Source organism: Procambarus clarkii, chromosome 27, assembly GCF_040958095.1.
Source record: "Procambarus clarkii isolate CNS0578487 chromosome 27, FALCON_Pclarkii_2.0, whole genome shotgun sequence".
Taxonomy (NCBI): Eukaryota; Metazoa; Arthropoda; class Malacostraca; order Decapoda; family Cambaridae; genus Procambarus; species Procambarus clarkii.
This window is the reverse complement of record NC_091176.1, coordinates 32,846,125-32,859,890: the sequence shown is the minus strand read 5'-3', so window position 1 is coordinate 32,859,890 and position 13,766 is coordinate 32,846,125. Positions and strand designations below refer to the sequence as shown.

Genomic DNA, 13,766 nt, shown 5'->3' with positions numbered 1-13,766 from the left:
TGGCTAGCCCGTGGACCAGACAATAGTGGCAAGCCCGTGTCCCAGACCATAGTGGCAAGCCCGTGGCCCAGACCATAGTGACTAGCCCGTGGACCAGACCATAGTGGCTAGCCCGTGGACCAGACCATAGTGGCTAGCCCGTGGCCCAGACCATAGTGACTAGCCCGTGGACCAGACCATAGTGGCTAGCCCGTGTCCCAGACCTTAGTGGCAAGCCCGTGGCCCAGACCATAGTGACTAGCCCGTGGACCAGACCATAGTGACTAGCCCGTGTCCCAGACCATAGTGGCTAGCCCGTGGACCAGACCTTAGTGGCAAGCCCGTGGCCCAGACCATAGTGACTACCCCGTGGACCAGACCATAGTGGCAAGCCCGTGGCCCAGACCATAGTGACTAGCCCGTGGACCAGACCATAGTGACTAGCCCGTGTCCCAGACCATAGTGGCTAGCCCGTGAACCAGACCTTAGTGGCAAGTCTGTGTCCCAGACCATAGTGGCTAGCCCGTGGACCAGACCATAGTGACTAGCCCGTGTCCCAGACCATAGTGGCTAGCCCGTGAACCAGACCTTAGTGGCAAGTCCGTGTCCCAGACCATAGTGGCTAGCCCGTGGACCAGACCATAGTGACTAGCCCGTGTCCCAGACCATAGTGGCAAGTCCGTGTCCCAGACCTTAGTGGCAAGTCCGTGTCCCAGACCATAGTGGCTAGCCCGTGTCCCAGACCATAGTGACTAGCCCGTGTCCCAGACCATAGTGGCTAGCCCGTGAACCAGACCTTAGTGGCAAGCCCGTGGACCAGACCATAGTGGCTAGCCCGTGGCCCAGACCATAGTGACTAGCCCGTGGACCAGACCATAGTGGCTAGCCCGTGTCCCAGACCTTAGTGGCAAGTCCGTGTCCCAGACCATAGTGGCAAGCCCGTGGCCCAGACCATAGTGACTAGCCCGTGGACCAGACCATAGTGGCAAGTCCGTGTCCCAGACCATACTAGCTAGCCCGTGGACTAGACCATAGTGACTAGCCCGTGGCCCAGACCATAGTGGCTAGCCCGTGGACCAGACCATAGTGACTAGCCCGTGTCCCAGACCATAGTGACTAGCCCGTGTCCCAGACCATAGTGGCTAGCCCGTGGACCAGACCATAGTGACTAGCCCGTGTCCCAGACAATAGTGGCTAGCCCGTGGCCCAGACCATAGTGGCTAGCCCGTGGACCAGACCATAGTGACTAGTCCGTGTCTTAGACCATAGTGACTAGCCCGTGTCCCAGACCATAGTGGCTAGCCCGTGTCCCAGACCATAGTGGCTAGCCCGTGGCCCAGACCATAGTGACTAGCCCGTGTCCCAGACCATAGTGACTAGCCCGTGTCCCAGACCATAGTGGCTAGCCCGTGGCCTAGACCATAGTGACTAGCCCGTGGCCCAGACAATAAAGTACTCGTCTATCATGTTGGAGGGCGCGTGTTCGAGGCTGCCTTTGCCCTGGTGAATGAACTGTTACTATCCACAGTATTGTGGTTGACAATTTACATATATGACCTCTATATAGAGGTCTAGGCCGAGACCCCCTCCCAATGGCAGCCCCTGAGCTATGTGTGTAGTAGTATATTACAATATTTGTACACATCATATCTTACCTGAATATTAAGCTTGATTTTACACGGCATATCTTATCTGAAAATTAAGCTTGCTTGTATTCAGGAAATCTTATCTGACAAAAGTTTGCTTGTACACAGCAAACCTTCCCTGAATATTTAGCTTGTTTATTCACATCCTATTTAATATTAAGCTTGCGTGTGCACATAAAACATTACATGAATATTAAGCTTGATTAACACAGCAAATCTTACCGGAATATTAAGCTTGATGTACACAACAAAACTTACCTGAATATTAAGCGTGGTGCAAATTGGGATGTTCAAAACACTTATTGATAGCTCAAAGTCTCCGGTGTATCTGGAAAATTCAGTGAAAGAAAGTTGTACATACTGAAGCATTTGTTTAAAAGAAAGTTCATTTTATTATTCTTGCTAAAAAAAACTCAATATGTCACAATTTATTGCAATAACTATAAGATCATATAAGGTAAATAAAAGGTAGAAATTATACAATTTATTGAATGTTGCAAAAGCCACAAATACTTGTGTATTTTCTGGAATAATTCAAAATTAAATATACCTAGTATCTATAAACAAGTGATTCATACCTTTCTATGGACCATGGACTCTTTAGACTAATGAAATCTGTGAGAATTCTCCCCAGATATATGCACATAAACACACAAACGTATACAATAATTCCATCAATCTTTTCTGGTATGTCATTTTACACATTTCAACAATAAACAAATGTTTTGACTTCTCAGCATTAAAGTTAAGATAATAATAAAACTAATTTAAAGCTGATTTTAACACCTTTCTTTCATTGGCCTTCTATGCAGACAGTGATAATTTCAGAAGAAAAAACTTATATTTTCAATCAGCGTTACAAAAAATAAAAAAATAAAACAATCATTTAAATTTAAAATTTAAATTAAATAAATTTAAATTAATTATTTATATGAAAAACAAGAAAATAACTGTTACACTAAACTAATTTCTTTCGTTAAGGCAAGTTTGTAATTATTGTTATGTCAGAATAATTTACCTACGTTTGTAAAAAAAAAAAAATTTGCGTCCATTTTTAAATATACGGGGAGCAGCTAAAACGTCAAGAAAACATATAATACAATACTCAACATTGTCGTATACTTACCTAAATTAACCTAAAATAGATTTTATATAATGATTGTGTTTTACAACTCTCACAAAATACTTGAAAATATTCAATTGTGTATGTTAATCCTTTGTTAACTGTGCCCAACCTAGCACAGATGATCACAGTTTACTATTAACATATTTAGTCGATTTCAGGATCTCATAATTTCAGCAATGTTTGAAACACAGGCGAGGGTAGTAAGGGAGGTGTAACCTGAATTTATTGTTCTTCCCTTGATGATGTTAAGATGTACGTGAGTGTAAGGTTTTCGCTTTTTCCAGACTGTAATTCCGTGCAACATCCCCAATGTGCATATGGCAGACGCTTCACAAAACTGTCGGAGTCCAGCAAGTACGAGAACAAGCATACAGGGCCTGGGTGCATATTCGAATAAGAGTCTTTGGGGGGGTGGGGGTGACTATTTCGACGCCATCTGTTGAGTTCACGCGACGCAAATTCTTTTAGGAAGGAAGGTGTGACGATGTTAACGCCATCAATTGAGCGCACCCGCCCCCGTTTTCTGTTTTCCCGATGGAAGGCTGTGATCTAACAGACCCCTGTGTAGCTTTTTTCTTATTAACCCCATTTGCACTCGTCGGAAGTGATGTGGAGGGTATCTCGGTCGGCAGTTCTCCCTTTCCAGACTCTCTAGACTCCAGAACCGAAGCACTGGAGTAGAGTAATCTTGATTACAGAGCTAGAGAAGGATCCCATGTGCAAGCATTCGCAGATACCATAGAGACCAGTTAGAAGGCCGGTGACCAGAACTTCTGGATGGACAAGGTAACTGTCATGAAGAGATTCGACAGCAAAGTGACACCCAGGGAATTTCAGGTAGGAGACCTAGTACTGGTATGTTCTCCAACGGTAACAGGGAGCATGAATACCAAATGTATGGGTCCTTACCCCTATTCTCAAGAAAGTTAATACTTTCCTTAGCATTCCAGACAGAAAAATGAAGCAGATGTTGGAACACATAAATATGGTGAAGCTGTATCAGTGACGGGACATTCGCCAATTTATGACAGTAGTCTCAGGAGAACAAGACCAAGACCTCTGTTATCCTTTTAGGACATGTGGTTGGTGGAGGATGAATCGCCCCTAAGAACAGCACCGTAGAAGCCGTCGTTCAGTACCCAACCCTTTCAACACTTATGAAGGTGCTGCAGGTCCTTGGTATGGCTGGATTGTACCATAAGTTTGTTCCTTACATCTCAACTATTGCAGTGTCTTTGACAAATCTCTTGAAGAAGGGAGCAAAGTACATGTGGACCAAAGACAGTCAGTTTGCTTTTGAAAGCCAAATAGCCATTCTGATATCATCTCCCACTTTAGTGGGCCAGCTAGAGGCTTAGGGGCCCGCACAGGAATATCCCTGCCCTCCCCCCCCCCCACCCCCAAACAAATACATCTCCCACTCTCATGTCGCCTAATTTTAATGGCAGATTCATGTTAACCGTTGATACTTCAGATTACGGCATCGGGTCAGTGTTATTACAGAATGTTGCTAAAGGGGTAGAACACCCTGTGGCTTATTAGTCCAGGAAATTAAGTGATTGTCAACTGAATTATTCCTTGATAGAGAAATAAACATCGGCCCTGGTGAGCGCTGTACAACACAGATCCGTCACAAGAATCTGAGGTTAACCAGGTGGACTCTACATCTCCAGCACTAAGCACTTTGTATTGAACATTAAAGATGACGTCGACGCCATCTGTTCAGAGTACCCGACCCCAATTCTTTTAGGAGAGGAGGTGTGACGAATTCAATGCCATCTGTTGATTGCACCCGCCCCCATTTTCTGTTCCCCGGTGAAAGGCTGTGATCTATTAGTCCCCTGAGTAGTTTCTTTTTTACTAACCCAATTTGTGCTCCTCACTAGTGATGTGGAGGTTATCGTGGTCGACAAAAATCAGTTCAACCAAAACTGTCCTGACCTCGAGACGTGTTACAGTGGGAACAAGTGGGAGAGTCGGTGGAGACTGTGAGTTGTCTATGATACTTAGCGAAGTATTGGCGATTGGACTGATGTGTCCCTTGATGGACAAGTTGAGTTAGGTGATGGAAGTACTGTCCGTCTGTTAAAGCTTGTTATACGCCTGTGTGGAGACCCCTGCCAGAGTGTTGCTGGAGACCCCTGCCAGCGTGTTGTTGGAGACGTCTGCCAGCGTGTTGCTGGAGAGACCTCTGCCAGTGTGTTGCTGGAGACCCCTGCCAGCGTGTTGTTGGAGACCTCTGCCAGCGTGTTGCTGGAGAGACCTCTGCCAGTGTGTTGCTGGAGACCCCTGCCAGTGTGTTGCTGGAGACCTCTGCCAGCGTGTTGCTGGAGACCTCTGCCAGCGTGTTGCTGGAGACCTCTGGCAGTGTGTTGCTGGAGACCCCTGCCAGTGTGTTGCTGGAGACCCCTGCCAGCGTGTTGCTGGAGACCCCTGCCAGCGTGTTGCTGGAGACGCCTGCCAGTGTGTTGCTGGAGACCTCTGCCAGTGTGTTGCTGGGGATCTCTGCCAGCGTGTTGCTGGGGACCTATGCCAGCGTGTTGATGGAGACCTCTGCCAGCGTGTTGCTGGAGACCTCTGCCAGTGTGTTGCTGGAGACCCCTGCCAGTGTGTTGCTGGAGACCTCTGCCAGTGTGTTGCTGGAGACCCCTGCCAGCGTGTTGCTGGAGACGCCTGCCAGTGTGTTGCTGGAGACCTCTGCCAGTGTGTTGCTGGGGATCTCTGCCAGCGTGTTGCTGGGGATCTCTGCCAGTGTGTTGCTGGGGACCTCTGCCAATGTGTTGCTGGAGACTCCTGCCAGTGTGTTGCTGGAGACCCCTGCCAGTGTGTTGCTGGAGACCCCTGCCAGTGTGTTGCTGGAGACCCCTGCCAGTGTGTTGCTGGAGACCCCTGCCAGTGTGTTGCTGGAGACCTCTGCCAGTGTGTTCCTGGGGATCTCTGCCAGCGTGTTGCTGGGGATCTCTGCCAGTGTGTTGCTGGGGACCTCTGCCAGCGTGTTGCTGGAGACCCCTGCCAGCGTGTTGCTGGGGACCCCTGCCAGTGTGTTGCTGGAGACCTCTGCCAGTGTGTTGCTGGAGACCTCTGCCAGCGTGTTGCTAGGGATCTCTGCCAGTGTGTTGCTGGAGACCTCTGCCAGCGTGTTGCTGGAGACCTCTGCCAGCGTGTTGCTGGGGATCTCTGCCAGTGTGTTGCTGGAGACGTCTGCCAGCGTGTTGCTGGGGATCTCTGCCAGTGTGTTGCTGGAGACCTCTGCCAGCGTGTTGCTGGAGACCTCTGCCAGTGTGTTGCTGGGGATCTCTGCCAGCGTGTTGCTGGAGACGTCTGCCAGCGTGTTGCTGGGGATCTCTGCCAGCGTGTTGCTGGAGACGTCTGCCAGCGTGTTGCTGGGGACCTCTGCCAGCGTGTTGCTGGAGACCTCTGCCAGCGTGTTGCTGGAGACCTCTGCCAGTGTGTTGCTGGAGACCTCTGCCAGCGTGTTGCTGGAGACCTCTGCCAGTGTGTTGCTGGAGACCTCTACCAGTGTGTTGCTGGAGACCTCTGCCAGCGTGTTGCTGGAGACCTCTGCCAGTGTGTTGCTGGAGACCCCTGCCTGTGTGTTGCTGGAGACCCCTGCCTGTGTGTTGCTGGAGACCCCTGCCAGTGTGTTGCTGGAGACCTCTGCCAGCGTGTTGCTGGAGACCTCTGCCAGCGTGTTGCTGGAGACGTCTGCCAGCGTGTTACTGGAGACCTCTGCCAGTGTGTTGCTGGGGACCTCTGCCAGCGTGTTGCTCGAGACCTCTGCCAGCGTGTTGCTGGAGACCTCTGCCAGCGTGTTGCTGGAGACCTCTGCCAGCGTGTTGCTGGAGACGTCTGCCAGCGTGTTGCTGGAGACGTCTGCCAGCGTGTTGCTGGAGACCCCTGCCAGTGTGTTGCTGGGGACCTCTGCCAGCGTGTTGCTCGAGACCTCTGCCAGTGTGTTGCTGGAGAGTAGAAGTGGTGTCTTAGCACTTTGACGATACTGTGTAGGACTGACCCATGATTTACTGACAAAGGTGAACTCGCCGGCGTGAGGATCATAAAAGTCAGACTCGGGGAAGGAACCTTGAGTGGTGTATGAGAGAGGCCAGAAGTGGACTCACTGGGAAAGAAGACTGCAGACGTTTTATAGTGTCCTGCAAAAGTGACATCTGCAGTCTTATATCATGTATATATAGTTAAGAGGTACACTTGGTGATGATTCTGGGTAGCGTTGTTAACCCCCTTTTCCTTTAGACTGATTATTACTGCCAGTTCCTAATAACTTGCCTATGACTCGGGGTGGGATTAAGTAGGAAGAGGCATTTGTGTGGGAAATTTTTACCCACCATATCTAATAATCATCTAAGAAATGTATAATTTCTATATCATGTCTAAATCATATCAAAATCATATCTAAATTGTATCAAAATCATATAATGAATCTTTAAAGATTCATTATATAGCTTGATCCTGGATGACAATGGCACCATGAACACGTACGCAACAGGGGCCCTTTTGATGCCTACGTGACTTTGTACATGATCTTTCAAGGATCCAGAAGCTTCTAGAAGGACTTCTTAATTAAAAAACTATTGGAACATTGATTCAACATCCGGTAGGATTAAAAATCGAATCCTTAATAAGATTCAGTGGTACTTTCAAATACTACTTATAATCTTTAAATCTTATATCTAATTATATTATAATCACATCTTATCTTAATCATAAGTCTAGACTGTAAAAATAATCAATCAATATTCATTGAAGGCTACCGTGCTCAGAGAGCATGGCAGGGCGTTGGGGGGAGTGAAGCGCCCACCAACAAGCCCAGCGGCACTCCGCGTTCGTTTACAAATGAGTGAACAAGTGACTGATCCTTAGCGAACATTACCAGCTCAAGGACACCTTATCTAATATTTTTTATCGCCAGTGAATACTCTCTAGAACTGGGGGAGTACCTGGACAATATCTACAAGGAAAATCCGTGAACATTCACATAAAATAGAGTGTATAGTGGAGATCAGTGACACGGTTTCCTCCACCTTCATTCATAAACTTTTATCTCGAATCATTCTTCTGCAACTGCAGGATAATCACGTAGCAACGCTACCAGATCATCATACAGCAACGCTGTAGCAAAATATCGTGCCTAAACTCAACAAGAGAGAGTTCATCAGTCTGGCAAACTTGTCAGACAGGCACCCCGACTGGCAGAGAAGTATATTGAAGGTTATTTGGTGTATGATTGGCCAATTGTATGCTTGTGTAGCTTTAATATCCTATAAATCTGTCTGTTGGTTAAAAAGCGAGGCTAAGCCTCATTCATCGGTACGTTTATTAAAATTGTAGTGTAGCTGTGAATCTTATCCAAGCACTGAACCTCATGGGTGTCCATTGTGTCAGAAAATAATTCAGCCTCAATAAGTAAAAACCTCACAAGTGTCCACAGCGTTGGAAAAGATTCAGTCAAGCTAACTGTATAAATTGAATATGTCTGCATATATATTTGAATATATAAATTAAGTTATCAATTGTTTGCTTAGTTAATTTTTAAGTTATCATATAAGTTCATTTAATTGAATATAATATCTAGTACTTAGTTAAGTGTTTAGACTACATTTAAGGTCATTTATTATACTTTTACAATTTAATTTGTTGTTTATAGTATAAGTACATATTGGCTGTTAAGTTATGGTACTAGGTTAGACTATGTATGTTTAAATCCCTGATTTAAACAGAGCCAGTGTTCAGTCATACAACTGAATTTATCAAATCTTATCCTTGTATAAAATACAAGCTGATGTGAGATCCCTGTCTACAGGTGGATTGGAACTTCTATCAACTAAGTCATTCACCCCACCTGTCCCTTACAGCCCACAGTCTGTCATTAGGAAAAGAGGAATTAGGATTTACAACCCTAGCTAGAGATTTTAGTTGAATTAATTTGCAGACAGTAATTTTTTAATTTAGTTCAGTACAAGTCCCTGGTAGTCTCCTCTTATATCAATCCCAGCAGGTTTTTCCCACATTAATGGTCCTTCGAACCTAGATAATAATGGTCCTTTATACCTAGATATTTATGATCATTCGTTTATCGAATATTTCAGTGCCAAATACATAAGAAACTTCTTGATTTTGCATTGGAATAATTCTTACATATTCTAGCCTAACCTAGCTATCAGCCAATGTTTATCATAGCTATATATCTAAGTAAACAAATAGTTTGCAGTGGCTTAAGCCACCATATCCATTAACTAGTAAGCATTTATAGTATTCATAACATACTGATATTGTTTTGTGTTAAGAAACAACAGTACTTAAGTATATCAGTGTCACAGACACAACTGCATCTTAATCATAAATTACCAATTACCTACCTCATTGTGGTAACATTACATATATATTTAAGTGTATTATCTAGCATTATCTCTAATCTACTGATTTTCAGAGCTGCTCATTACATAATATTCTTTAAAAAAGTGTTATCATCACTGTAAGAGCATTCTTTACAATCTAACCATACTCAACTGTACAAACCCTATTAGAGGTAAAACCAGTAGACATTCTACTGTATTTTATCTAACAATTATTATGGTAACAGATTTTGTAATAACTTTGCAAAAATAGTGCCATTTACTATTTTTAAAAAATTATTACAAGATTTACCAACTTGGTGCATTCGTGCATTCGGGTCACAAATCAAATTATTACAGTACTTTTGATAATTGAACACCTGCTACAACCAGATTCCAGGGAGGAAATGAAGGACGATCTTTGGAATCATTACCTAAGTAGACAGGAAAGCTCATTTATCAAAATACATTAACATCATACATATTTATCAGAAAAAAGAGAAAAATCTCGGAATCTCCAAAACTCGGAAAAGGTCAAAATGGCTGACAGTGTTCCACCAGCAGCTGAAACAGGAAATAGGAGGACACTTAATGGTCTGCAAAATCACCTAACTCAACTGATTGACAAATGTCAAAAGTTGGCTAGGCAACCATCTCCTGATTTAATAATTCTGAATACCAGAGTAAAAGCAGCTGTGGATAAGTATGAACAAATCAAACGCCATGCAGAGATTTATCTAACAGAAATGGCTAATGCAGATTTAACCCGAAGGGAACTTCAGGAAATTGTCGCTGAAATGACAATGTATGAAGATAAAATCCAAGATCAACTTGATCCTTTAATCAAACAAATATCTCAAGCAGGAACCCAATCCAATGTGAGCTCATCCACTCAACAGAGCAATGCAACTATCACACATATAGCCGCAGAGCTCCCAAAGGTACAATTACCATATTTTGAGGGCAAGGATGAAGACGATTGGGATACCTTCTGGAGACACTTTGATTCTATAATAAACTCCAAGCCCTCTCTCAAAAAGGCGACAAAGTTTCAATATTTGCAAGGCCAGTTACGGGGAGAGGCAAGGCAGGTCATTGCTAATTTGTCATTAACAGATGATGATTACGACCATGCCTTACAGTTGTTACAAGATAACTACAGTGATAAGGAGACTGCAATTGCACGTCTCTCATACAAATTATTGGATTTGCCCTCTCCAAATAAAAGTTATGAGTCACTACAATCATTTCGATTGTCTATAGAATCAATCATCAAAGCCCTCAGTACAAAAGTACCTGTAGGTGATGCAGAGTGGCTTATAAAGTTAATCATTCAAAGGAAACTTCCAAATGAGGTCATAGACAGCCTATGCACTCATTATAACACCAACATCTTATCACAAAGCCAAATCATTGATGGACTTCGAGCTTACGTACAAAGATTACGAAGCCGAGGAAAACTTAGATCTCAAGAAAAAATCCCCAAAGGTGAATCCACGGACAAAAGCAAAAATGTCCAAAATGGCAGTCAAAAATCAAGGCAACAAAATTCCTCTTCTGCAAAGTGGAAACAGAATAATGTTGGCTCTTATGCTATATCCCCCACAGTTAACAGAACTGTAGGAAACCAAGCTCCTAAGACAGATAAAACAAAAGGAGCTACAAGTGCCCCAAAATGTTTATTCTGTCAAGAAGCACATACCATTTATCAATGCACAGTTTATGTAGGCCGTGCCAGTCGAATCGATCGACTGAAATCTCTGAACAGGTGCATCCGTTGTCTACGGAAGCACGATACAAGTGAGTGTATCACTCAATTGCAGAACTGCCAATATTGTCATAAAAGTGTACATCACACAGCACTCTGTAGTGATATTAACACTCAATCCAGATCACAGACTTCCAATAATCAACCTGCATCTCAGGCAAAGCCCAAAGATGATAATACCACAACAGCCGTACAATTCTGTACAGTAATGAGCAATGTCAACGACTTGGATACAGAAATTGTTACAGCAGCCATATTGCCTACTGCACAGCTAGAACTATGCAATCAAGGAATTTGTATTCCAACTAGAGGCTTTTTTGATCAAGGGTCACAGAAAACCTTTATCAGTAAAAAGATGGCAGAAGATTTACAACTTAAATCTTCAAAGCAAGTATCTACATCTATATCAGGGTTTTTTACTAATTCTGGTCGTAGAACCTTTCCAGTAGTAAAACTCAATGTCTGTCTAGGTACATCCCAAAGGACAGTAGAAGCCATAGTAGTTGATAAAATTCCTACTGAAATGGAAGTGACTGGTCTGACAGCCACAATTAAATTCCTAAAAGAAAAAGGAATACAATTAGCAGATCCTCTGCTTGATTCTGACTACATAGGGGATATCGGAATCCTGATTGGAGCTGACTACTATCATCGATTCATTCTGGGATCAGAAGAATCTATGGGTATGAATATACTCAAATCAGCAGGAGGCATATTGATGACAGGACCTATACTAGATCTTGAACCTTCAACTCCTGAAAAATCACATCATACAGAAACTGTAATAGTGGCATGACTAGGCAAAGAACAGTCACCACTTAAAATCCCCCACATGATTGATGATGGATTGGAATCTGTACCTCAATTGTGGGAACTTGATGCCATAGGAATAATTCCTGAACAACCAAGTCCTGATGATGTCTGTGCATACAATCAGTACTTAGAAACAGTACAGTACAATGATGGACAGTACTGGGTAAGGCTACCATGGAAAATCAACCATAAAACCTTACCTACCAATTATCACATGGCTTACAGTCAATTTAAATCTCAATTAGCAAAGCTAAGAAAAAGGCCTGAGCATTTAAAACTCTATCATGATATTATTGCTCAACAATTAAAGAATAAATTCATCGAAGTCGTGAAACATGACAATACGCAAATAGGCCATTTTTTACCACACATGGCTGTAATGAGAGAATCAAAAACAACTCCTTTACGGATAGTTTTTAATTGTAGCTCTAAATCTGGACCCCAAGGAACCAGTCTAAATGATTGTTTGCAAACAGGTCCAAGTCTAACTCAGAAATTGTATGACATACTGTTGAAGTTTAGACTTAACAAATATGCGTATTCAGCAGATATAAGTAAGGCCTTTCTAAGAGTTGGCTTACAGGAAGAAGATAGAGACTTCACTAAGTTTCTATGGGTAGAGAACCCAGAAGATGTCAATAGTCCTGTAGTGACTTTCAGATTCTCTTCAGTTCTTTTCGGCGCGACAAGCAGTCCATTTCTATTGCAAGCAACTCTAGATACTCATCTGAAGAAATCATCAAGTCCCTGTAAGACTGAAATCAGTCAAAATCTATATGTAGATAATTTTCAAGGGACAGTTAACAGTACTACTGAACTGTTACAATTATATCAAGAGGCCAACAAGGAGCTACAAGGTGCAAACATGCCACTACAATCTTGGGCCTCTAATAATGCAACATTGAATAATCAAATAGCAAGAGATTACCCTGAATATCACGTACCAGAATCACAAAAGGTGTTAGGTATGGATTGGGATTTAATCTCGGACACAATATCGATCAAATCTGTGCCAGTAAATTACAACATCACTACAAAAAGGGATTTGCTTTCACAAGTTAGCAAAGTATTTGACCCACTTGGTCTACTAAATCCTTTGACTATCAAGTGGCGTTTATTGGTGCAAGAAGCATGGAAGGCTAAGGTTGGTTGGGATGATCCACTACCAATCCAGTTACAAAAAGCTTGGATGGAAGTGGCTCAAGAACAAACTTTAGTTGAAAAGATAATCTTTCCGAGACACATAGTCGAGGAAAATGAAGAAGTATCACTACATGTATTCGCAGACTCGTCAGCCAAAGCTTTTGGAGCTTGTGCTTACTTAGTGACTTCTAATCAATCTTATCTTATCACCTCTAAGGCCAGAGTCGCTCCATTAAAAAAGAGGACTTTGCCTCAGATGGAACTAACAGCACTGCTAACTGGAACACGCTTAGCAGTGCATATCAAACAAGTCTTGTCTAACATGAACATCAAAGATGTCATTATATGGTCTGACAATGAAGCTGTCTTACAATGGGTACGAAACGACAACTGTCCAACTCCATATGTAAAAAATCGCGTCTCGGAAATTAAAGAAATTTCCGCAGGCTTTCAATTGTTGCATGTACCAACAAAGGATAATCCAGCTGATCTCTTATCAAGAGGTATGACATTTAAACAGTTTGCAAAGGCAGATATTTGGTTTCATGGGCCTCGATGGTTAGTGAATGGTAGTTGGCCTGAACAAAAGCCACACGTCATTACGACACAAACCGTAACTACCACCAGGCAGCAAGCTCAAATATCAGTCTTGGATTGTACTCGTTACTCCTCGCTCATCAAATTAATCAATGTAACACAGAACGTGTTTCATTATCTCAGGAAAAAAGGTATAAAATACACTTTTCCTGATGCACTTATCTATTGGGTAAGACAAGCCCAGAGAGAAACTTATGGGAATAACTATGAAAATCTTCCGCATAAGTTAAAACACAATCTCGGTCTGTGGATAGACCAAGAAAATCACAACATTCTGCGTTGTGGAGGGAGACTTAAACACGCAGATATCAATCTAGATACCGTGCATCCATGGCTTTTACCAA

The 13,766-nt window shown here is 43.3% G+C and overlaps 1 protein-coding gene across 1 annotated transcript in view; it reads right to left on the bottom strand.

The window, feature by feature from the left end:
* Window positions 1-13,766, bottom strand: part of LOC138369226 (extended synaptotagmin-2-like) — a 300,187-nt gene that overhangs the window by 207,701 nt on the left and 78,720 nt on the right. Inside the window, exon 4 of the mRNA XM_069332167.1 lies at window positions 1,884-1,953. Within this exon, the coding sequence (XP_069188268.1) occupies window positions 1,884-1,953 (70 nt within the window). The remainder of the gene's footprint in view (window positions 1-1,883; window positions 1,954-13,766) is intronic.